Here is a 26,265-nt window from a genome sequence, read left to right on the forward strand (position 1 = left end):
ATTGTTTTACAAGGGAAAGAAGGGAAGCCTTTCACTTAATCTCCACATGTGCATTTCCGACTCTACCTACACAGGGATTAAAAATGGGGAATGCAATAATCTCACCTGATCTTTCCACCTCCACTATCACAGTCCTTATTTTAGCCCAGGGTGCAAAGGTCAATTTAAATGAAGAAAAACAGAAAAAAATAAGAATAAATCTGTCTTTCAGGCCTTTGGGGTTCTGTGACTAATTCCGTAAATCTGTCAAGATACCAAAGGCAGCTCATTTAATCTTGGGTTCAGAGTCATGTGTTCAAAGATTTGCACAAAGCAAAGTCTCCAGATAAACTTTGCACTTGAAATGTTAACATAATTTGATGTTTTCCTCGTTATCAGTTCTGCTACATTTTAGCAAGAAAGTGAAGTTTTCACATCTTTTAAGATGAAGTCAGATGAGCCACGTAATGTAAAGGCTGCTTGTGGGTTAAGGTTTGTAGCAAAATGTGATCATCAGGTCTTTCTTCAGAATCCTTCTCCCTGTAAGTTGTGTTCCTTCCCAATCCTGTTCACTTCCTCTTTAAGTGCAGCGTATGTTTTCTGTTCTGTTCTATTCATTCTTTCACAACTCATCCTCAACAATTTATCCGCTTCCTACAATTTATGTGCAACTCTCAAAACCTATCAACTGACCAGTGCCTTCTGTAATTCCAATCTGTTTCCCTTCTCATTTTTCGTTTCTTGCCTTCTGCTCCTATCTTATTGTTATCAACAAATCTCTGATTATTACCAAAATTTGTCTTGTTTTATTGTTAAATTAAATTAGATTAAGAAAACATCTTACTCACTGTATCTATGGGCCAAACATTCATCTTGGCCACTTTTAGTTCCAGACTGATTATCTGGCCCAACCTGCAGGCGAAGGCTGACCTCACTGAAATTGGGTCTTGGGCTTCACTTCAATAAGTTTGGCAATCTGCCTCGGGCACCAGCACTGAAAGTGCAGCTATTTCAGCATTTGAATTACAGATGGGATTCTTTGACAGCAATGACCTTAAGATAAATCATTTGGCATGGAACAACAACAGGGGAGGTAATCACAATACTACTGCTTCTGACATCACAGTGATGTATATTCTCTGTAAAAGCTTACATTGGCTCCTGAAGGATCCTACTTTTACTCTTTTACCTTTTACTCTTTTACTGCACTTTTTTCAAGCTATCTTTTAAACTTTGTCGTGTCCTTTGTTGTGCCTTCTTCGTGCTTCTTTGGCTCATCATAACAGTTTTTGCAACATAAAACTACCGCAGCATACCATGGCAGAGTGGCGCAGTGGTAGAGTTCCTGCCTCAGAGCCAGATACCCAGGTTCGATCAGGACTGCGGGTGCCATCTTTACGGAGTTTATACATTCTCCCCATGACTACGTGGGTTTTCTCCATGTGCTCTGGTTTCCTCCCACATTCCAAAGACGAGTAGGTTTGCAGGTTAATTGGCTTCTGTACATTGTCCCTAAAGTGTAGGATAGAACTCGTGTACGGGTGATCGTTGGTTCATGCTGTATTCCTGAACTAAAAATAGCAACAAATTTCCAACTGGTTTCATGTACAGACCCATACTCTACATTTTTTTTTGGAAGGGATGCCTAATATAAGCTTTACCTGAGTAAATTGTTTGAAACGTGTTTTCCTGCTCTTGAAAAAGTGTTGAAGGTATTATTGGAAACTATTAGAGTCAAATTAACAATATTTCATGCATCTTGTAAATTAGATGCTTTTTACAAGACCTACATTTAATTATTTGTTTATGGGATGTGGATATTGCTGATAAAACTAACATTTGTAGGCGAAGGAAGGGTCCCGACACGAAACGTCACTTCAGTTCAGTTCTGTTTAATAGAGATGTTATCAATACAGTGAAAAGCTTTTGTTGCGTGCTAGCCAGCCAGCGGAAAGACAATACATGATTACAATTGAGCCATTCAGTGTACAGATACATGAAAAGGGAATAACGTTTAGTGCAAGGTAAAGCCAATGACGTCCGATCAAAAATAGTCCGAGGGTCCCCGATGAGGAATATAGTCCCCAATGAAGTAGATGTTCATGTTCATGTTCTCCAGAGATGCTCCCTGATCTGCTGAGTTACTCCAGCACTTTATATCTTTTTTTGACATTTATAGTCATTTCTAATTATTTCTGGAAGTTATTAGCATACTGGATTATTTCAGATTCATCAGCCTATGGTAAAATACTAAATTTTGACGTAAACTGAACCTTGTGTATGCCACATAAATAATAAGTGATCTGAGTGAACAATAGACACAAATAGGTCTCAGATTTATCTAGTTGGCACACAATTGCAGTAGTCTACAATGGTAATGGAGTTGTTGACTAGGCATGGTTATTAGTCTTTAGCAAGAGATGCCTACTTAAGATGAGTAAAACTCAACTAGAAGAAAGTGAGCTTTAGGCCCAATGTTTATCCCAAACATATTATGTATCATATCTTTCAACTTAATCATGTACTCCAATTGAAAATAATAGTTCCCAAAAACAGAAAAGTAATTTTAATCTGAAAGAATTAACATTTGTTTCAATTATTGCCTGGGAAGCAAACTCCATGGAAATACTTATCTGAGATAATAGAGATGTTATTAAGTGCCTTCACCTGGCAGAAACTGAATATGGAGAGAAATTAGCATCTGATTCTTTTTCTTTCCCATACTGCCTAATTTGAGAAAGACCATTGCAGGGAAGCAGCCAGGTCTCCCTCTTGCATCCACAAATTATGTTCAATTATGTTATCATTTGAAGTTTCATGCTGAGTCCCAAATTGGGGTGCAAGAGAACAGGATAATTGAGAGGAAATAGCGGTTGATTGGTATTGTCTCTTCCACTGGGTAAAATGTGTCAGGAATAAAAAAACATAAAATGCCAGAAACATTCAGAAGGTCAGGCAACATTTAGTTCGTTTAGTTTAGAGATACAGTGTGGAAACGGGCTTTTCGGCCCACCGAGTCCACGGAGGCAGGCAATCACCCGTGCACTAGTACTATATTATCCCAGTATCGCATCTTTCACACTAGGGTCAATGTACAGAAGGCAATGAACCTAGATACCTTCACTGCTTTGGAATGTGGGAGGAAACCCTAGCACCCAGAGAAAACCCACACAGTCACAGCGAGAACGTACAAATTCCATACAGACAGCACTCGTATCGAACCCACGTCTCTGGCACATTGAGACAACGACTCTACCGCTGTGCCACTGGACCACCCTTTGGATTTGTGGAGAGGGCAAACGAGTTATCATCTGATGTTGGAGCCTTTTCATCATCATTCTGAATTCACGATTACAGCTAGTCTTTTCTGTTTGTCACAGCCATACCCACAGATTCCCAGCTGTGGTTTCATGTTGTAAGGTCCTATCATTCTGCTCATGGGGCCTGGCTGGCTGATTAGCAAGAGTATACCACATATTATTTAATTGAGATCCAGTTGCTTAAATGTGAAAGCCTTCATGTTCCCAGCTTTCCACATCTAAAGCCCTATGAAGTCTTCTCACGTTGATGCACTCTTTATGTTAAGTCAGGGCCTGAAAATGCATGATAGAACATAGAACTACAGCACAAGAACAGGTCCTTAGGCTGATAATGTCTGTGCTGAACATGATGCTAAGACCACTTATCTAGCTGCACATAATCCTTCCATTCCCTGCATATCCATGTGCCTCTCCAAAAATGTCTCAAATGCTACTACGTATCTGTTTCACCAACCACCATCCATGGCAATGTGTCGCACGCGTTCGCCACCATCAATGTAAAAACACTTGCCCAGCACATCCCTTTCAAACGTTATTCCTGTCATCTTAAAGCTATGCCTTCTAGTATTAGATTTTTTCATCCTGGGAAAAAGATTATAATAAAATGCAACTTCTTGATTTTTGGATAAACAATATCCAAAGAACGATATGAAAGCAAATTACTAGCCTCTTGTATTTCTCTTGTATTTCACTCTTCATACTTTTTGTCTTAGGTTGGAATGCTACGATTTTGTGGTACCACTGAATTTGCCAGCGGCCAGTGGGCAGGGATTGAGCTGGATGAACCAGAGGGGAAGAATGATGGAAGTATCTGTGGCATTCAGTACTTCAGCTGCCCTGTGAAATATGGTATTGCCATGCCTTATTTATGCTCTTAGAATGATGCTGAGCAGTTACTTTCTGAGCATGTTTCTTATGAATTCAATAATCATTGTAAATTTCCTGATCATTTGGCAATTAAACACTACAAACTCTAATAAGCTCTGAACTACATAGAATACTATTGTAATTATTGCACTATTATTGTTTGTTTTTTTGTGTGTATGTACGTGTGCTTGCGTGTGTGTGTATATATATACATATATATATATATGTATACAGTGAATTCTGAAAGTATTCAGACCCCTTCACTTTTAAAATGTATTAAATTCTTTTTTTATCATCAATCTGTGAAGACTGTCATATGTTGAAAGACTGGAGCGACTAGGCTTATATACACTGGAATTTAGAAGAATGAGAGGAGATCTTATCAAAACGTATAAGATTATTAAGGTGTTGGACACGTTAGAGGCAGGAAACATGTTCCCAATGTTGGGGGAGTCCAGAACAAGGGCCACAGTTTAAGAATAAGGGGTAGGCCATTTAGAACTGAGATGAGGAAAAACTTTTTCAGTCAGAGATTTGTGAATCAGTGGAATTATCTGCCTCAGAAGGCAGTGGAGGCCAATTCTCTGAATGCATTCAAGAGAGAGAGAGATAGAGCTCTTAAGGATAGCGGAGTCAGGGGGTATGGGGAGAAGGCAGGGACGGGGTACTGATTGAGAATGATCAGCCATGATCACATTGAATGGCGGTGTTGGCTCGAAGGGCCGAATGGCCTCCTCCTGCACCTATTGTCTATTGTCTATTGTTTAAGATGGGGGAACCTTCCAGAAGGACAACTATATCTGCAGCACTCCACCAATCAAGCCTTTATGGTAGAGTGGCCAGACGGAAACCACTTCTCAGTAAAAGGCACATGACAGCCCACTTGGAGTTTGCCAAAAGGCATCAAAAGGACTCTCAGACCGTGAGAAACAATGTACTCTGGTCTGATGAAACCAAGATTGAACTCTTTGGCCTGAATACTAAGCGGCACCGCTCATCACCTGGCCAATACCATACCTACGGTGAAGCATGGTGGCAGCATCATGCTGTGGGGATGCTTTTCAGCAGCAGGAACTGGGAGATTAGTCGGGATCAAGGGAAAGATTAACGGAGCAAAGTACAGAGAGATCCTTGATGAAAACCTGCTCCAGAGGGTTCTGAACCTCAGACTGGGGCAGAGGTTCCCCTTCCAACAGGACAATGACCCTAAGCACCCAGCCAAGACAACGCAGGAGTGGCTTCATGACAAGTCTGTGAATGTCCTTGAGTGGCCCAGCCAGAGCCCGGACTTGAACCCGATCGAACATCTCTGGTGGGACCTGAAAATAGCTGTGCATCGACGCTCCCCATCCAACCTGACAGAGCTTGAGAGGATCTGCAGAGAATAGGAGAAGTTACCCAAATACAAGTGTGCCAAGCTTGTAGTGTCATACCCAAGAAGACTTGAGGCTGTAATCGCTGCCAAAGGTGCCTCAACAAAGTACTGAATAAAGGGTCTGAATACTTGTGTAAATGTGATATTTCAGTTATTTCTTTTTAATTACTTTGCAAAAACGTCTCAACACCTGTTTTCACTTTTTTATTGTGGGGTATTGTGTGTAGATTAGTGATTAAAAAAAAAGAATTTAATCCATTTTAAAATAAGGCTGTAACGTAACAAAATGTGGAAAAGTGAAGGGGTCTGAACACTCTCTGAATGCACTGTATATATGTATATATGTATTTCTGAGTATGTGCATATATGCACACACTGAACTTTTTTTCCCCTCTCTCATATTGTTTACAGTGTACAAAGTTTACATATTCTGTTGTGCTGCTGCAAGTAAGAATTTCATTGTTCCATCTGGGACATATGACAATAAAACATTCTTGACTCCTGACTATTCTGACTAGCAATGCAGTAAGTGTTAGGGAGGGAAGGATAAACTGTGTGATTGGCCAGTTAATCTAACATCAGCAGTGTGAACATTATTAAGAGTTTACAATTCAACCTCAATTCATTTAGGATTTTGAAATGAAGACAACAAGCGTGCTGTTGTTATAAGCCAGATTATGTTTGGCAAATTGACAATTTCTCATTTGGTAAATAAAATCAGTTTTACCAGACACAAAAACTCCTGGCAGCTCTCTATAATTTGCGAATTTTAGATGAAGCATACCCTGAGTGTGTTCTGATACATCTGCCTATGTTTAACCTTGCTGCAGTTTCTGTACTTCACTTCTTGGGTAAAGAAGGCTGCAAAAAGGTTTCAAGAGAATACAGATAAGCGAATTGCTGAGCAACAAGGCTGATGGAGTACAAGATGGAAAAATGAGAGCAGTAAAGAGTAGAAAAATAACAGAAATGTCGAATATTTTTTGAAGAGATGGGAATGGGTAGATTTCAAAGGGTCCTTAATCACCTTGTACATAAATCACTAAAAGCTGCCAAGTAGACGCAGCACAGGAAATTAGGAAGGTAAATGGTTTATTGGGCTTTATTGGTAGAAGAGTTGAATACAAGAGAAAAAAGATGTCATGGTAGAATATTCCTTATAGCAGAATTAAATTTGGTCTTTGTGATACCACACCCAGAGAATTGTAGACAAATTTTGGGTATACTCTTTGTTGAAGGTGTGCAGCAAAGATTCACCATATGGATTCCGAGGTGGCAAATCAGTTTTATGAAAAGAGAACACGAAGACCGAAGGCTCCATTCATCAGTTTAGAAGGAGTGACCTCTTGAATCATAAAAGTCCTGAGAGGATTTAGCAGCATAGGTACAAGAAAGGCTGAAGACCGAGAACTAAGATTCATAGTCTCAAATTAAATTATGAGTGAAATGAGGAAAAATTCCTCAACTCAAAGGGTGGTCAGTCTTTGGAATTCTCTACCTCAGAGAACTGTTTAGGCTCTGATATCACTTTCATTCAGAACTAAACTTGATAGACTTTTGGATCTTGGAGAAATTGAGGATATGGGGAATGTTTAGGAAAATAATGTTAGGATAGAATTAGCCATGATATGGTTGAATGGAGGAGCAGATGCAGTAGTCTACCACTGCACTGATTTCTAATGTTCTTACCTTTTCCCTTGTAAAGGATGTACCTTTAGGTAGGAGATGAGGAGGAATTTCTTGAGCCAGAGGGTGGTGAATTTGTGGAATTCATTGCCATAGAAGGGTATGGAGGCCACATCATCAGGTATTTTTAAAGCGGAGATTGATAGGTTCTTCAAAAGTAAGGGCGTTGAAGGTTATGGGGAGAAGGCAAGAGAATGGAGTTGAGATCAGCCATGTTGAATGGTAGAGAAGACTCGATGGGCCGAATGTCCTAATTTTGCTCCTATGTTTATGAATTTATGAACTTACAGTCTTTGAGAAGACAGTACTCCCTTGAAAAATGAAATTTGTATTTGATAATTCTCTAAGGTTAATCCAGAAATGTTTTCTCAGAAAATAGTTTTTTAATAGTTTATTGTTTTTTTCAAGGAATTTTTGCGCCACTTTCCAAGATTAGCAAAGTTCCCACAGAGAAAAGGAGATTTAACAAGACATCATCAGTTAAAACAATTTCTGTCCAATCTCAAAAAATGGACTTGTCACGTGTTACATCAAAGGTGAACACAGGTAGGCAAAAATTATTAAGGCAAGATAAAATGACATTAATCTTTCCAAAAACTCTTTATCCTTAGTCTGGATGTTGTTTTGATTTTAATTATTTTTTGTGATAGTTCATTTTATTGATCACTCTAGTCTGATGGTCAGATAAAATTGAATCAAAAATGTTATGTCTTGCTTTTCACATATTATTGAGAGCTAAACTGATAATATCATTGCTTATGTTAAAACATGCTTTTGGATTTCTGACAGCAATAAATAAAACCAAAGAATGCATATTGATGATTAGAGAGAAGAGATCTGAAAATATGGGATGAACAATAACAACTTAGAAACATAGATATTTATCAAATAATACAAGTTGGGCGGCACAGTGGTGCAGCGGTAGAGTTGCTGTCTTTCAGTGCCAGAGACCCGGGTTTAATTCTGACTATTGGTGCTGTCTGTACGGAGGTTGTACATTCTCCCTGTGACCGCTTAGGTTTTCTTCGGGTACTCTGGTTCCCTCCCACATTCCTAAGACATGCAGGGTTGCAGGTTAATTGGCTTCTGTAAATTGTCCCTAGTGTCAAGGATGGAACTAGTGTACGGGTGATTGTGGTCTGTGTGAAGTCAATGGGCCGAAGGGCCGGTTTCCACTCTGTATCTCTCTAAACTCTCTATGCTGAAAATGTTGGAAACACTCATCAAGTTTGGCAGCATCCATAGAAAGAGAAATCCAGTTCTGATGAAGATCGTGGAGCTGAAATGTTAACACTCCATCCTTGCATGCTGTCCAACCTGCCAATTGTTTACAGCATTTTCTGTTTTATGTTTGAGATTACCAGTAACTGGAGTCATTTTGACTTTCCGCATATTTTATAATACTCTCAACAGTATTTAGAAGATTACATACTACAGGGAGGAGATTACCTGGCAGGTGGAGGAAGCGATTTAAGGATATGCTCAAAGCCTAACTGCGAATAGATTTCAATGCAAAGATCTTTCATGTGGCATATAAGAGGCTTTTAGATAGGCATATCAATATGCATGGAATGGGGGGGGGATATGCATCATGTACAGGAGATTAGTTTAACTTGACATTAACAATGTTTGCCACATTGTCAGCCGAAAACCCATAATGTCCGTGCCAAACAAGATGTCAAGCGTTGTAGTGTTGATGGGTTGACACATGATGTCTTGTGCTGCACTTGTCCATGGTCTATCAAGAAATTCAGCATCTCCAGGTAATCTCAGTCCCATGAATGCTCTGTGGAGAAGGAGCATTTGGGATAGAATTGCGAACCGCAGTGGCGAGCATTGGGAGCACACATGCCCAAGCAGTGCAAAGACCCGTTCCCTCACCCATCCCAGTGGGCCGCAACCACTCCGTGTGCGGAACTATCATTAGCTAACAGAGAAAGCAGAGTGGAACTAAGTCATCTTTGATCCCGAGGAACTATCTGAGAGGAAGACATAACATCTCAGAGTTTGTTTCATTTTCTTTTGAAGTTGATGGACTTACACCCAATCACTTAGTCATAAATTAGTTGAAGGAATTGTTGACAATTCTCCATACGTTAAAAATTTACTTTAGAGATACAGCGCGGAAACAGGCTCTTCGGCCCACTGAGTCAGCACCAACCAGCGATCTCCTACACACACTAGGGACAATTTACACTTCTTCCAAGCCAATTGACCTACAAACCTGTATGTCTTTGGAGTGTGGGAGGAAACCGGAGATCCCGGAGAAAACTCATGCAGGTCACGGGGAGAACGTACAAACTCTGTACAGACAGCACCCGTAGTCAGGACCGAACCCGGGTCTCTGGCGCTGTAAGGCAGCAACTCTACCGCTGCGCCACCGTGCCTCCCCTTTATTCAAACTAAAGTACAAAAGTAAAGTGGCAATACCAAAAGTGTTTTAAAAAAATGATTTTATGGTAAGCTGCTTGATCTTTGATATTCCTCTGAGAAAATGGAAATAGCAAAGGAGTAAAATGTTGTTATTGCCACTCACACGTTATTTTTGATTAGTGAATAAATTGGCAATGACATTTTCATTGTAAAAAAGGCAGTAGAAGCATTAGAGGGAAGAAAACATGATGGCTGCCATAAATAATTTGTGATTGTTATACTACTGGGGCAATTAAATAAGCTATTATGAAGATGAACAATCCTTGGATAACTTTCTGACCTTCAAATGTTGCATGTATTTCACATGCATTATGAAAGGAATTATTAGCACAAGTAAAAAAATAGCTTGATGGACTCATCTGACTTATCAAAGGCAAATTTCTGTCTATGCAATCTGAGTACTTAGATATCCTTTAATGTCTCAGTTCCTCCAGCTATTTCATTATCTTATGTAAATTTTTGGATCTGAACATTACTAAGTAAATCTAGAAGTATTGGAACAATTTGCAATATTGTCCCATTTAGCGATTCCTATAATAAATTTTCAACTTATTCTATAATTATCTGATGCTGTAAATTTTAGTTTAAAATTGTTTGGAAGATACATCAAACTGAATTGGAAGTGTGTGTGATACCATATGCATAAAGATTTATAAAAGTAATCAATGAACACAGGAAATTAGACAAGCATGTTATATTCAACTAAATGATCTGATGCCCTTTCTTTGTAATGGTCAAAATTATTTGAAGTGGCATGCATTATTGGATTCAATGAATACTTTACTTATTTTGCACAGTTAATCACATCTTTCATATATCTACTCGGATCAAAATGCCACTTGCATTCCTCGTCCTGGGATACACATGGTCAGGCCCAGGGGATTTATCTGTTTTTAGCCATCATCCAGTCCTCTAGTACCTCACCCCTGGCTAAGGAAGATATAGAAATTTCTGCGACGGCCCCTGAATTTTTTTTCTCTTACATTTCGCAAAGTCCTAGCATACACATGGTCAGGCCCTAGGGACATCCATTTTTCTGCTCTTCAAAACTGCAGTGGCTTCTGGTGCTGTCATCCAGTTGGGCGGCACAGTGCCAGAGACCCAGGTTCGATCCTGACTACGGGTACTGTCTGTAAGGAGTTTGTACGTTCTCCCTGTGCCCACTTGGGTTTTCACTGGGTGCTCCGGTTTTCTCCCATACCGAGGATGTTGCCAGGACTAGAGGGTGTGAGCTATAGGGAGAGGTTGACTAGGCTGGGTCTCTATTCCATGGAGCGCAGGAGGATGAGGGGAGATCTTATAGAGGTATACAAAATCATGAGAGGAATAGATCGGGTAGAGTCTTTTGCTCAGGGTAGGGGAATCGAGGACCCGAGGACATAGGTTCAAGGTGAAGGGGAAAAGATTTAATAGGAATCCGAGGGGTCACTTTTTCACATAAAGGGTGGTGGGTGTATGGAACAAGCTGCCAGAGGAGGTAGTTGAAGCTGGGAGTATCCCATTGTTTAAGAAACAGTTAGACAGGTACATGGATAGGAAAGGTTTGGAGGGATATGGACCAAGCTCAGGCAAGTGGGACTAGGGTAGCTGGGACATTGTTGGCCGGTGTGGGCGAGTTGGACCAAAGGGCCTGTTTCCACACTGTATCACTCTATGTACACGTTTATAGCTAAATTGGCTTTGGTAAAATTGTGAATTGTCCTTAGTTTGTAGGATAATGCTATTGTATGGGGGTGATCGCTGGTCGGTGTGGACCCGGTGGGCCAAAGGGCCTGTTTCCGCGCTTTATGCCTAAAATCTAAAGTAAAGTCTAAAGTCTAAAAGGTTAGGTTAGTTGGGAAATAGTAAGATCCATTAAATTTGTTATGACCTCTGTGGCCTGGACCAAAAAGCTATTTTCGCTCTCTTTTCCTTCCTGTAAATATTAAGACCTGGTTTTGAAGTATACAATATCAGCATGCAAGGTGGGGAAAAACAGTGTTATTTGTTGGTTCCATCTTTTAATAATCAGTGGTTTAGAAAGTGTAAGTCAATGACTGCAGGCATTCTTGATATGGTCAGCTGAAATGTTAAGCTTTCCAATGGAGCATTATCAATGCTGACATACTGCGACATTGTGAATTTTACCTATGTGAATTTCTCCAATTAGCTAAATCTATTATTGTCAGCCAGAAGCATTTGTCAAGTTTGAGTTACTCAACTCCTTGGTTGGAAAACTAAAGTTTTAGGACACCAGACGTCTGGTTATTTAAAAAAAATATTACTAGGTGGTGTGGCTGGATTGTAGGACATGGTTGGAATTTTTTTCTTCTGAAAGGGGAGATATGGATCTCTTAAACTGTTGTGTTCTATAATTCCATTAAAACCTGTGGCTGTGGGATATGACAGTGGAAGATAGATCATTGATTCATGATTGATCATTGATTATTGAATGTGAATTACTTTCTTTCAGTAAGTTCAATAATGGCTTTGCCAGAATTTGGTTCAACTCAGTCAGCTGGGTGGCCATGGGGGAATTGTAGCAAAAAATGCAAAAGCAAAAAATTGGGAAAAAAGAACAGAAAAGTAATATGTATCTAAAAATTCAATTTCATAACACTTCCTTTCAGCATTGTGCAACTAAAAATCAATTTTTCTTCCGTAGTGAATGCAATATCATTTCTGAATCAGCAACATCCTCATGTGTATCATGTACCATATAGTTTGCGAGTAGGAGGAGCTCATCTCATGTGCTATCTCACTAGTTGCAACCTGTCAGTTTAAGATCTGCCTGCTCTCCTTCTTTGCTTTCTGCCCAATACTGTTCCCAATCCATATATTAGCCCCAAAATGTGTGTGCTGGAACTTTATGTGTGGAATCTTATTGAAAACCTTCTGAAAACCCAAAGGTGCCACATCCACAGTGTATTCTATTAGTCAGATGCTTAAAGTGCTCCTATGGATTAGTGAGGAATATTTTCCTTTGGTAAATCTATACTGATTTTGCTCAATCCTATTATTCTTTTCATTCTGTATGTGCATTTTTCATTCCAGATTCTAGGAATTCTCTGCTAGACCAACAAATGGGTCGTTTCCTATTTTCTCTCTCCATCCTTTCATAAATAGTGGTAATACATTTTCAACCCTTCAATCCAATATCATTTTCAGAATCTATAGAATCTTTGAAGATAATAACCTTGGAGTTCACAATCACATTAGCCACCACTTTTGAAAACTCTTGGTTGTAAATCATCAGACCTAGGTATTTATTAGCTTTAAGTCTCACATCTCCTCTAAGACTATTTTATTATTCACCAATATGTATTTTCTTCAGTTCCTTATTCTTTGGAATTACATATAAACTAGACTGGAATGAGGATAACAGATTTCCAGAAGCAAAGATTTACCCGATGCAGCCTATCAAGATTCTTACAAGAACAACCTTTACATTATTGTCTGAAAGAAAATGTTAGGGGTAACTGATGTTTTTACAGGAAGCAGGTTGAGTTTTCTGTTCTGAATTCAGATAGTAGCATTCAAATCTGTGGAGATTAAAAAAATAACAAGATTACAAGATTACAACCAACAAAAAAGCAAAAGCTGATGCTTTGATAATTTGATCAGCTCAGAGAAAGACAAATCATCACAACTCTTGACATGTCTTATTAGTAGATCAAGTTAGAAGATTAAAAAGATAACTCATGGAAAGATAGAGCAAGAAAATAAAGAGAATTCATAAAATGTACCATTGATTTCATCAAGTAGGAGTACAGACAAATGTGTCTTAAAAGTAGTCTAAGGACAGATGCTGAAAGACTCCATCTAGTGGAGTACAAAATTAAAGCAGAAGCAAGGAACTGCAGATGTTGGAATCTTGAGCAAAAAACAAAGTGATGGAAGAACTCAGTGGCTCAGGCAGCATCTGTGGGGGGAAATGGACAGGTGACATTTTGGATCGGGACTCTTGAAGAGGGGTCCCTTAGTTCGACCATCATTACTGACCTGAAGGCCTGTTTGGGACTTCTCAACTATTACAGATGTTAACTGCCAAAACTAGGCAAAGTGATAGGACCTCTACATGGATTGCTGATCCTCAAAATAAAACAGAAGTGGACAAAAAACGAAATATCTTATTCTGAAAGTTGAAACAGTTGCTGCCGAATTCATAGTTTATTTGTTGATTAAGCCACTATGAGCCCTGTAGTTTTGTGGCATGGAATGGAGATGGGTAACTTGACTAATTTTGTATCAAGGTTCATTTCCAAGTCAAAGAAATGTTATTTACAAATAAACAAAATGATTCAGCTGTAGAGACAAAGAACTGCAGATGCTGGTTTATACCAAAGATAGATATAAAGTGCTGGAGTAACTCAGCATGTCAAGTAACATCTCTGGGGAAAAAGGATAGGTGACCACTAAAGAAAAGTCCCGACCCAAAACATCACCTATCCTTTTTCTCTGGAGGTGCTGTCTGACCCGCTGAGTTACTTCAGCGTTTATCTTTAAAATGATTCAACTATTGGCTCAGAGTGACAAAGTTCATTAAGTCCTTCCCTCCAGAGATGAAGGGTCTTGACCTGAAATGTCAGCCATTCCTTCTCTCCAGGGATGCTGCCTGTCACGCTGTTATTCCAGCTTTTTGTGTCTATTTTCGGTTTAAACCAGCATCTGTAGTTCCTTCCTACATGTTCATTAAGTACTTGTACGGCTTAGACTTAATGTTTTTCATGGATCACAAACCCTTGTGAAGTACTTGCAGGGAATCAAAGAGGATGCCTCCGATTCCTCTTCACTGGAGTGCATTATCTGCAGATAACTATGTTTTGCACAAGAGTGAACAATACACCCAAGATGTTGGAGCCCTGAATTGATTGTTAGTTGAAATCCAATGCAGGGTGAGATTGTGTCAGGGCTAGAATACAATGATAGTTCTCCAGGCAAAACCCTCAGCTTATAGTCATTACAAGATGTGAATGCCCTTTCATAAATGTACAAGTGTATTCAGCATGAATACAAAAGGATTTTGACAATGGCCATGTTACGGGAAGAATATGAGAACATAATAAAATGGTTTCTTTTGGTTCGGAATATAGTTTAAGATTAAAGCAGCCACTTCTTTTGTAACTGGAATCTCTAGGCGAAATACCTAACTTGCATTACAATCTTACATGTTTCCCTTACAATCTTACATGTTTCAACAGATCATCTCTCATTCTATTAAACACCAATGGAGGTAGGCCCTATCTTCTTAAGTCTTCCTTAGTACATCAGTTCTTTCATCCCAGAAATCTTGGTGATCCTTCTCTGAATTGCCTACAAAGCAGGACTTCCTTAATATTTTTCTCCACCCCATTTGCTTTTCTGGATGTTTGCTGTACTTACTTGCTCGTTGCTTTTCCTGCATATTATCTGCAGTGTAACTTCCAGTGTTTCATGTACAAAGACATACAGATCTTTGTGTCGGGCAGTATTTTGTGCTTTCTCTTGTTCTCCCAAGATGCTACCTGACCCACTGAGTTACTCAAGCACTTTGTGGCTTTCGTGTGTAAACCAGCATCTGCAGTTCCTTGTATCTCCTCAATGGTAAGAAGACTGGTCTGTGTGATGGCCCAGCTACATCTCCAACTCTCTGCAATCTTGTGGTCTTAGTCAGAGCTGTTCCCAAACCAAACTGTGAAGCATGCTGGAGGAGGAATGTCATTAAGTTGGAATGGGTACAGAAGAGATACATCAGGATGTTATCTAGGCTTGTGGGCTAGAGTGAGAGGGAGAGGTTGGATTAGGTTGAATATTTTCTTTGGAGCATTGGTGGCTGAGGGGTGACTATCTTGAGTTGTACAATATCATGAGGCACATGGATATAGTGAATAGGAAAGAAAACTATAGATGCTGGTTTAAATCGAAGGTAGGCACAAAATGCTGGAGTAACTCTGTGGGTCAGGCAGCATCTCTGGAGAGAAGGAATGGGTGACGTTTTGGGTCGAGACCCTTCGTCAGACTGATGAGGATCTGGTTAGAGAAGTCAATGTTCATACCGCTGGGGTGTAAACTGCCCAAGCGAAATAAGTGATGCTGTTCCTTCAATTAGTGAGGCCCAGTGCAAATTGGAGGTAGTGAGGCCCAGCGCAAATTGGAGGAACAGCATCTCATATTTCGCTTCGGCAGTTTACACCCCAGCGGTATGAACATTGACTTCTCTAACTTCAGATAGTTTCTCTGTCCCTCTCTTTCCCCTCCCCCTTCCCAGTTCTCCCACTAGTCTTCCTGTCTCCTACTACATCGTATCTTTGTCCCGCCCCCTCCCCTGACATCAGTCTGAAGAAGGGTCTCGACATAATACATCACCCATTCCTTCTCTCCGGAGATGCTGCCTGACCCACTGAGTTACTCCAGCATTTTGTGTCTACCTTGGATATAGTGAATGCTCACAATCTTTTTCCCAGGGTAGAGGATTCTAAAACTAAGGGAATAGGCTTAAGGTGAAATTAGAAAGATTTAAGAGGGACCTCAGACACAACCTTTTCACTTGCAGGGTACTCTGTATCTGGTGTGAACTGCCAGACAAAGCTATGGAAGTGGATACAATCATGACTATTAAAACATAATTAGATATATATATATGGATGAGAAAGGTTTAGAGGTCTATGGGCCAAAGGGAACTACCCACTTGCCAACTTCATTGGCATGAACAAGGTGGGCCAAAGGGTTCGTTTCCATTCTCTCCGCATCTGTGACTGAGTCCAACTGTGTATATTCATTTTTTGCATCACCGCATCCAGGTTTTCATTGTTTGGCATTAAGCAGCACAATTATCTCCTCGCGTTTACTTAGACATGTATATGTGAAGGATGTTCCTTCCAATTTGCACCTTAGAATTGGAAGCGATGTCGGTCACACATACACATCTGGCCTGTGAATACGTGAAGGACACTGGGCCCTTCCTGGTGGCACAGGTGTTGAGTTGGAAAACTTGGAGTCTTCTCTATTCTATGTTGCTGTCTTTCATGAACTCTCCATGGCCTGAGTGAGTTTCAGAATACATGTCAACCCATGCTACAGCCATTATCCACCTCTTCTTTGGGAGATTTGGGGTGTGGTTAATGCAGGATGTGAGAGGCTGCCTTTCATAGTAGAGGCTTATTTAAATGATGGTGCTCATTTAAAATATTAGGTCCCCTTGTCACTCCATAAGTCAGAGAACTCGAATTTAGATAGTTTAGCTAGTGATGCATTATTACTGTATATGTTGGAAGTAATCATTCAAGTTAATTGTCCACTTTGATTCTTGCACTCATTTTTGGAGGCTTTCCAATTTAACCTCATTGTGAATTCGTTTTGCAGCAAATCCCTTTCCATGATAAACTGATTAAGCATTTCAATAAGATTTTTGGTGGCATTTAATCACAGGATGTGTAGATAATTATATATTTAAGCGAACAAAAATATAATCAATAATTTGTGAGATCTCTTCACTAAGAATTTGTTCTTCAAATCTTGAGATTGTCTGTTATGATTTTGAAAGCTTGACTAAATGTTTCTTCACCATTTCCAAGGCTTTTCAGTTATTATTACAGACTGTTTGGGAATGCTCAATTATTATTTAATTCCTTTGACTCAAGTGTTATTTACAAACACCATATTTACATTCTGTCGAGTAAAACTAACAGGTGAATGGAAAATATCAAAAAATCCACTTGCAAGTTTTACTCTGTAGGATGCATGATTATTGTTGACATTTGACTGAAATTTATACTTTGGTGATGAAACTGCAAAAAAACAAACTTATTTTCCCCTTGGACTTTTTTAGTACCTGCATAAATAATTAAATAAAGTAATGGCTATCGAAGTGGGATTTCGAGATGGTATAGAAACTGCCATTACAATATTAAAACTAATTTGAACATGTTTAATGCTTGTGCAATTACTAAAAAGAATGGCAAAGAATTCTGTTTATCGGGCAAAACCTGGCATAGGAGTTTGAGCAGATTCCCCACCATAAGGCGCAAGGAATTCCTGTAACTTTGTGCTCACTTGCTGGGAGCAATGAGTTCAGAATCAGCATGCAGTTGCAGAAATGACAGCAAACAGCTGTTAGCGATTTCAGGATTTCTGCATTTGTGCATACGTGACTTGAAATTCTGAGCCTGCTTTTTTTTAACAGAGCAATTTCACAATTTTGTGCAGAAATGGTGACAGCCTTGCCCATTGGCTTTTACCTGCAAAATCCAAGCCAATAAATACTTCCAATACTTCCAAGCCAATAAACCAGTTGTTTTGCTCTATAACCTTTGCCCAACTCTACAAAAGAACTTAATGAGTCTGACAATGGCGACCCTGATATACAGTGCAAAGTCTTCAAAATGATATGTGGCTGAATGTATTACCCGAACATCATGAAATAATAGGATTATTTTTTTAATCATTCGATTAAAACAGCTGATTAAAAATTGGTAGTTCATTTTACTTCTTGTTTGCTTTTCTTTCCCATAGATATGAGGAAGAGAGGTATTCATAAATTAGATAGCCAGTGTTAGTTTCCCATGGTAGGACAGTCTAAAACTAGAGGGAATAGATTTAAAATGAGAGGCAGGTGGTTTAAAGGAGTTCTGTGGTAATTGATATCCTGGTGTCAGGGACACTGATAGAATTGATTTGAAGTTGGCTTAGTCACAGGCAACAGAGAACCATGGTGAAATGTCTTTGTACTGAGAAAGATAAATAGTGGCTTTCCTCAAACATTGGTGTTAGGACCTTTGCCATGTTTTAATCAGAAGCAGGTTCCATTGTGGTTTATAAGAGGGAAATGGGTAAAAAATGGTGAGGAAAAATTGTCAGGATAAAGAGAGGGGGCTGAGGTTTAGAACTGATCATATATTCTTTTGGAGAGCTAATATGTATATAATACGGCAAATAGCCTCCTTCTATGCTAGCTTGTACCTTTATGGCCTAATTTTCAGTTGATGCCCACTTGAAGACAGCTTTACAACATTTACCTCATAATGTCTTCATTGGAGTATACTACAATATTTACAGTCAAATATATCCTGATATTTTAAAACGTGTATTTTACCACTTGCATTTAAAATATATCTGGCAGTTTAATCTATGTAAACATATTCCTGCTATTTTTTACCACTCATTTGATTATCAAATAATTTTTCCATTAAAAGGTTTACCTCCTTCCAAAAAGTATGTTTCAAAGCCCCCCATTCCTGCTCAGGATGTTACCAAACCTCAAACCGGAACGGAAGGTATACATTGATAATGTTTACTTGGAATTGGATTTGATTCTTAATTTAAAATTAACCTGCTAACTGTTTTAGAAAAAATAATTAAAATTGATATTTGCATACAAAAATGCTCGCTTTGAAATTCTTGTTTTTTGACAAGATTGCAAAAGCATGGATTCCGCTGTTTCTTTGGCTTGTCATGTTAATTATTTTGCTAAATTTAGACAAGATAATGAATCAAAATGAGTTAATCTTCCTAATTGTTGGCTCCTACTTTCCAATGTTTTATAAATTTATTAAACCTATTTATATTATCAGGACTAGTAAATGATAAGGACAGTTTCATGTGCTTCAAGACTCGGGATCTTAAATTTGCAACTATCACACCCTATCAACTACTGGTTTTGGCTCGTCACTTTTTCTCGCGAAAAGTTCTTGTTAATTTTTCTCTCTTTCCCTTTCTCTTTCAATTTACAGTTTCTTTTAACTTAATTAACTTTCTCCTCTCCTCTCCTCTCTGGTTTAATTGTTATGCCTCTTTCATCTTGCTTTAATTTCAGTTTAATTTTATTTCTCTCCCCTCCTATTTTTCTAGCTTTCTATTTCTCCCTAAATAATTTCATTCTATACTCTCCATCATGTAGTTGGATCTTTGGGTGGGGATGGGGGCAGGGGAGGTAACTGGGCAGGTCAGAGAATCTGTTTAAGAATGGAACTATCAAAAACTTAGCAGGAAACAAACACAATATGGAGAATGTATCAAACGTATATTGGGCTCTGCTATCAACTTTCACCCAACAATCTTCTTACTGTTGAACTACACTTGATAGTCTAATGTACCAAAGTTCCTTCAGATGTTATTTTTTGTTTCCTGCCTATTTTCTTCTTTTTCCATCAAGCATCACAGATTGATGAGCATTTAAGAATTGTTTAGATACAGCCTTGTGCCAGACTTAATCAGAATCTTATCAGTTTAGCGATAAACATTTAATTTGGAGCAGTAATTTGCTAGGCCGGTACCCCAGAACGCCGTGGCCCCTAACATAATAGTGTTGGGGACAGGTCAATCGACAATAGACAATAGATGAGGAGGCCATTCGGCCCTTTGAGCCAGCACCGCCATTCAATGTGATCATGGCTGATCATTCACAATCAGAACCCCGTTCCTGCCTTCTCCCCATACCCCCTGACTCCGCTATCTTTAAGAGCTCTGTCTAGCTCTCTCTTGAAAGCATCCAGAGAATTGGCCTCCACTGCCTTCTGAAGCAGAGAATTCCACAGATTTACAACTCTCTGACTGAAAATGTTTTTTCCTCATCTCCATTCTAAATGGCCTACCCCTTATTCTTAAACTGTGGCCACTGGGGTGTTTAGTCCAGGGGTGTTATTTGTGCACCAGAAACAGGCAGGCGTCACCACAACTAGAATAAACAAAATCTCAGGTAGCTAGATCTTGCTGGGAACCAAGCATAAAAAGCAAATACAAGCAATTTCTTGTTTGGTCCTTCTCTGTGGCACAAACGTTATCTGCTATGTCAGCAGGTTAAAGTATGATTTAGCCCAATACTGCAGAGTCAGATTTCAATATTTCAAGTGGGATTTGCTGGATTATTTGTGCCTATGGGGAAAAAAACATTTTGTAATAGCAGATTGCAGGAAGGGGGCCAAACATGCCTGAGTATGTGTCCTGAGCAATATTTATTTTCTACTTTGTTCCTCCTGGGAGACTATTAAAATCACACATTTGCTTTCATCATTGATTGAGTCACATAAGAAACATATCTTTGTAAATATATGAACAGGAACTGGCCTTGTAGTTTGTTATATCATTTAGTTAGGTAACTCCTGATCAGTATTTTGAGTCCAGCTATATACCTTTGTTCCATAACCCTGCATACCTTTGTTAGGCAGGATTTCAACAATTGCAATTTTAATATTTTCAATCAACTTCGCCTCAACTGTAATTTGTGGGAGAGTGTTCCAGATTTTGATTACCTTCTATGAGAAACAATGCCTCCTCACTTTGCCCATGAAAGGCTTGGCTGCAGTTTAGTTTTCATCCCTTGTTCCACTGTCTCCCCATGTGTGGAAGCAGCTCATCCTAATTTACGTAATCAACAATTATTTTAACTTCCCCCATTTGGTTACTCTTTTGCTCCCTGCAATAAAGTTCATTCTCTGCAATTTAACCTCATAATTTAATCTTTAAACCGTGGATCACTCTGGTAAATTGTGCTCCACCCACTCCAATGCCAATCTGTCATTCATGTGTTGTGCCAAAAATATAACTGCATGAGATAATGTAAATATTGCCTTTAATAAAGAAAAATACTATGCTAGTAAATAATATTGCTGAAGAATGCCACAAAGAGTATTTTTTTCAGAGGATATTTAATGATGTGTGCAACATATGTTATTTACACTAGGTATCACTTTTCCTTCAATAACATTTTATCATTTAAATTAATTTACTTGGCATTCTTGCTGATCCTTTGATTCATCGAGATCTTAATATTGACCCATAAATGCTTATTGATACTGAGATTAATGGGCTCAGAATTAATTTTGATGATATTTCTTTGCAATATAGAGTGAAACATTATTCTACTCAGACAGCAAATTAATGTTGAGATGCCCTTCTCAGCTATTTATTTGATCACTATTCCACTCTTTGGATTTGAATTTCAGCCACTCCTGATGATCGGCAGCTTTTCCAATACTCAGACATCCCACCCATAGTTCCCATTGCCCCACTGATCATTGCCCCCAATCCTCTTTCCCCAGTCCTCAGGAAGTCCATAATGAAGTTTCAAGAGAGTCAGAATTCAAGCTTGTTTAATTGTCATACGTACCGACATCAGAACATAGAAATTCTTCTTTGCAGCAGGTTAATAACCCCGTTAATACACACACATAATATATAATCATTTTTAAGAATTCAATAAATTCAGTACACTTATAAATAAGTTCCCAGCCATATCATACTTGGTAACCTGATCCCTGTTCATCTCTAGCCTTTGTCCGACCGTCTGCCAATCAATACCACCCCCCTCTCACCTATATCCACCGATCATGTGACAGGCTTTGTCCTACCCCATTTCCCTTCCAGCTTTCCCCCCCCCCCCAACCAGCACAATCTGTTTGAAGAAGTGCCCTGACCCAAAACGTCACCTATTTATGTTCTCCAGAGAGTCTTTTTTTGTCAGCTAGCATCTGCAGTTCTTTGTGTCACCTTGTTCTCCAGTCACTGGTCTTCTCATTCTGCCTCCCCTTTGGATTTGGAGCTGGGATACATATTTACATTTCTAGTTTTTATATCAATTTTGAGTAATATGTTTGGACCTATTGTTTAAAAAACTCTCCAGCACTGTGGCTTTTATTGTGCCAGCACAATAAACCAATTCACATGCCTAATGAAAACCCAGACTGAGAAATATCAATTAACAACTCCCAATAGATATAGAAATTCTTTGGGATTGCTAATCAATAAATTGAACAATGAGCAGTATGTAATTTAATTTAATTTAAGGGACTGAACTTAGACCTGGGTCTTTGCTGGCTTATGAAGTGATGCCAAAAAAAGTGCTTTTGATGTAATTCAGGTAAAATTTAGCTGAGTACAGGAGGCCTGTAGTTGTCTTCACATAAAAAGCAATTACTAATTGGAGGCTTCATGTCTGCCTTAGTATTATTTAAAAATCTTGCCCTTATTTGGCCACAACTCCAAAGACGTACAGGTATGTAGGTTAATTGGCTGGGCAAATGCAAAAATTGCCCCTAGGGTGTGTAGGATAGTGTTAATGTGCGGGGATCGCTGATTATTCCCACCTGCCATCTCACTGCCCATGTTCACAGGTAGCCAAGCCACCACTTCCTATTGTCTCTCTGTGTACTGCCCCTCATCCCACCAGATCATCTCCCTTACTAACTGATATCTGATCATCTTGATTTATCCCTCCTCCAGTCATCTACTTGCCTGACTAACAGCTCTATGATAATCATCACAATTCACCAGGTAGCCTCACAGTTTGCTCCCATCATCTCTTAGGTCGGATCCTCTCCATCTAAAGCCATTGAGTTGTACTGCATGGAACCAGACTCTTCGGCCCAACTTGCCCACTCCAACCAATATGTCCCATCTACACAAGTCCTATCTGCCTACGTTTACCACATATCCCTATAAACCTATCCTATTCATGTACCTGTGTAAATGTTTCTTACACATTGTGATAGTACTTGCCTCAACTACCTCCTCCGGCAGATCATTCCATACACCTACCACTCCTTTCTGTAAAAAAAATTACCCCTCAGGTTCCTATTAAATCTATGCCCTCCTCACCTTAACCAAACACATCCCAACACTCCGACAATTTCTTGACTCTTCCCCCTCAGACCCACTATGGCTATTCATCCATCCCCATGATACAACCCCACTTGGCCTCCTCTTTCACCTGAAGAATCTCCCACCCATCATTACATCTCTGCTCTTCTTCAATAGTCATCTTTTCCCCTGCCGACTCCCAATCCAGTTCCCAGCCTACTTTCTTCATGATCTTCTCTACTTGCAGGATAGGAGATTTTTGAATTAAGTCGTGCAATTTTTTCTATGGCAGACTCTTTTCTATCATCCACAGTGCCTTTGGACTTGTGTTTGGTCGATTATCACAGCTAGAGTGAGGCTTTGTGGATCACCATTCCGACATATGCTGTTAGATGTATTACAATTTAATGGATATTTAGTGTGCCACTAAGAAATTAGAAGTTGAACAAATTCGTCAATCCCTATTCATGAAACATTTCTAAGTCAATGAATTTGAAGAATCAAAACAAAGGTTTTATTATTTTGAAAAAGTGAAAAATGTCCAAAATGGCAAAATGTGTGAGAGAAAATGACAGAAATAGAAGTTTATCTACAGAGGTTCCAATGTGCTGAAAAAAATCTCTTCAACTAACTCATTGAATTGAAATGTGTATAATCTGCATGTCAATGTATGATAAATCTATTGTGCTTGCTTTTGAATTATGTACTTTGGAGACTTAAATATGTCTTGGTCTCTTTTATGACACTCTTCCTTTCTCTGTTACATTGTATGTCATCTACTCAGCTTCTCAGTCTGGGTCATCCAGCTCGTCCTCTACTTCTTCCTCTTCAATAGAGAGTAGACAATCCAGACAGATGCAGCTACTTACTCGACAATGGAACTTGACCCACTCAAAGAAGATGGCAACTAAACTGGTACCTGCCATCACCAAAAACACCGCAGGTATTTATCTATATTCACAAAGTCAAAGCTATTGTAAACAAGAAGAAAATGGATAATGGATTTAAGCAATGCAGAATTGAATTGAATTGAAGGACTAAATGTATAGCAAGGCATACTTGGTACCTTGTAGAGTACTTTCGACATAATGAAGCATTGATCTGAGCACTTCACTTTCCTCTGGTGCTCAACTATGTCACATAAATCACTCAATCTTCACACAGTACAAAATTGATAGTTCCACATTCAAATAGACAGGGGCTCCTTCATTAGGAATGGTTTGACTTATGGAAATCTAATTTTGCTCAAATTCTCCCATATATGTTTCAAGCATTTTTCACGATAGTAATAAAACTGGTAAAATGTTTTGTGGTATTTATTAATGGATGAATACAGTATATGTAATGGATATACGTTCGGAAGATTATTCAGATGAAATCAAAGGGTTATAGCAAGTGTTAGCAGGGGGATATGATTTGCATTATTGTAGAAAATTGACTTTTATGGAGAAATTAGCTTATTGATAGTTCTCAAGAATGGAACCCTTACATAACCCGGGGTCCATCTGTATTTATAATGACCACATTGAGGACCAGGCACGGAGATTAAGTTCAAGCCTCAACCTGCATTATTTAAATGGATTGTCATTTACTTGTAGGTTTATTAAGACGTCTGTTGCAATAATCTATTGTGAACTTTACTGCTGTTAAACCGTGGGATATTTCATGCCATTTTGATGGTAAAGCCAATGTTTACCCCCCAAAATATGATTGGCTTATTTAAGATCCAGCTGGATCTCCACTCAACCGGAAGCAGGAAGAAAGGGGTGGAGGAGCGTGAGAGTCTAGGTACAATGGTTCTCACCAGATTACAATGCCTCTTGATGTTGATATCTCTAAGGCAGTGGTTTCAAATATCTGCAGTTTCACCTGTCAGAGCTCCAGCCATGCACCAATGCCTGGACTATCCGGCCCACATAGGCGAATGTCAGGCTTGTCTTGAAATTCTTAATCACTGGATCATTCCAAGCCACTGTGCCTGATACATACCACATGCTGCAGTTTGTAGCATTATTCTGGATGTACAATGTCTTGCAGTATATTTTTATGTAAAGAGAGGAAATCTCTTCTCTTCCCCCTTGATCAGAAAGCATTAGGAATTGGAAATACAGTATACAGATTTTTTCAGATTGCAGGCCATCCAAATGTTCAGGGTCATCAACTCAATACAGTGATCGTCAGCAGAAAGAAATGCAGCCTATCACTTAAACATGCAGTCCATTGAGCCTGCCATGTTTTACCTATTGTGCTGAATGAGAGGATGTCTTTTGAGGACAATGGCTGTCCCATCTGCGTTCCCACAATCTTCTGATTAGACATTAACATAGAAACTGTTCTATACAAGTTGATTGTATCATGAGAGTAAGTGTAGGGAGGAACTGCAGATGCTGGTTTATACTGAAGATAGATGGAGAAGGTAGGAGAATGAGGTTAGGAGGGAGAGATGGATCAGCCATGATTGAATGATGGAGTAGACTTGATGGGCCAAATGGCTTAATTCTGCTCCTATCACTTATGACCTTTTTGCGTTCTCATGATACAGAAGATAGACACAAAGTGCTAGAGTAACAGCATCTCTCCCAATGGGGCGGCAGGGTGGCACAGCAGTAGAGTTGCTGCCTTACAGCGCTTGCAGCGCCGAGACCCGGGTTCGATCCTGACTTAATATGGGTGCTGTCTGTACGGAGTTTGTACGTTCCCCCGTGACCATGTTTTCTCAAAGATCTTCGGTTTCCTCCCACATTCTAAAGACGTACAGGTATGTAGATTAATTGGCTTGGTGTATGTGTAAATTGCCCCTAGTGTGTGTAGGATAGTGTTAATATGCAGGGATCTCTGGTCGGCATGGAGTCGGTGGGCCGAAGAGCCTGTTTCTGCGCTGTATCGCTAAAACTAAAACTAAACTAAGATCCTGCATGACCTGCTAAGTTACTCCAACACTTTGTGTCTTCATTCAGAGTGCCCTCTTTATCTGCCATGCAGCAGCAAAAGTAGGGAGAAGAGAAGGAAAAAGAAAGTGGCAGCAGTTGGCAGTGAAAGGAGTTTCTCTCCAGAGGTGCTGTCACGGTAAACATA

General features: G+C 39.3%; 1 protein-coding gene across 12 annotated transcripts in view; it reads left to right on the plus strand.

Moving 5' to 3' along the window:
* The window catches only part of LOC144596572 (CAP-Gly domain-containing linker protein 4), a 180,831-nt gene that overhangs the window by 92,219 nt on the left and 62,347 nt on the right, over positions 1-26,265 (plus strand). For 11 of the 12 annotated variants that reach the window (XR_013547632.1, XM_078405041.1, XM_078405042.1 and 8 more), the window contains 4 exons: positions 4,013-4,148; positions 7,636-7,773; positions 18,810-18,890; positions 23,975-24,133. Coding sequence is in view for 11 of the 12 variants with exons in the window: in XM_078405041.1 (XP_078261167.1) it covers positions 4,013-4,148; positions 7,636-7,773; positions 18,810-18,890; positions 23,975-24,133 (514 nt within the window). In the remaining variant the exon portion in view is untranslated. The remainder of the gene's footprint in view (positions 1-4,012; positions 4,149-7,635; positions 7,774-18,809; positions 18,891-23,974; positions 24,134-26,265) is intronic. The other variant, XM_078405049.1, reaches the window with a different exon arrangement.

The sequence above is a fragment of the Rhinoraja longicauda genome, chromosome 9 (genome assembly GCF_053455715.1).
Source record: "Rhinoraja longicauda isolate Sanriku21f chromosome 9, sRhiLon1.1, whole genome shotgun sequence".
Taxonomy (NCBI): Eukaryota; Metazoa; Chordata; class Chondrichthyes; order Rajiformes; family Arhynchobatidae; genus Rhinoraja; species Rhinoraja longicauda.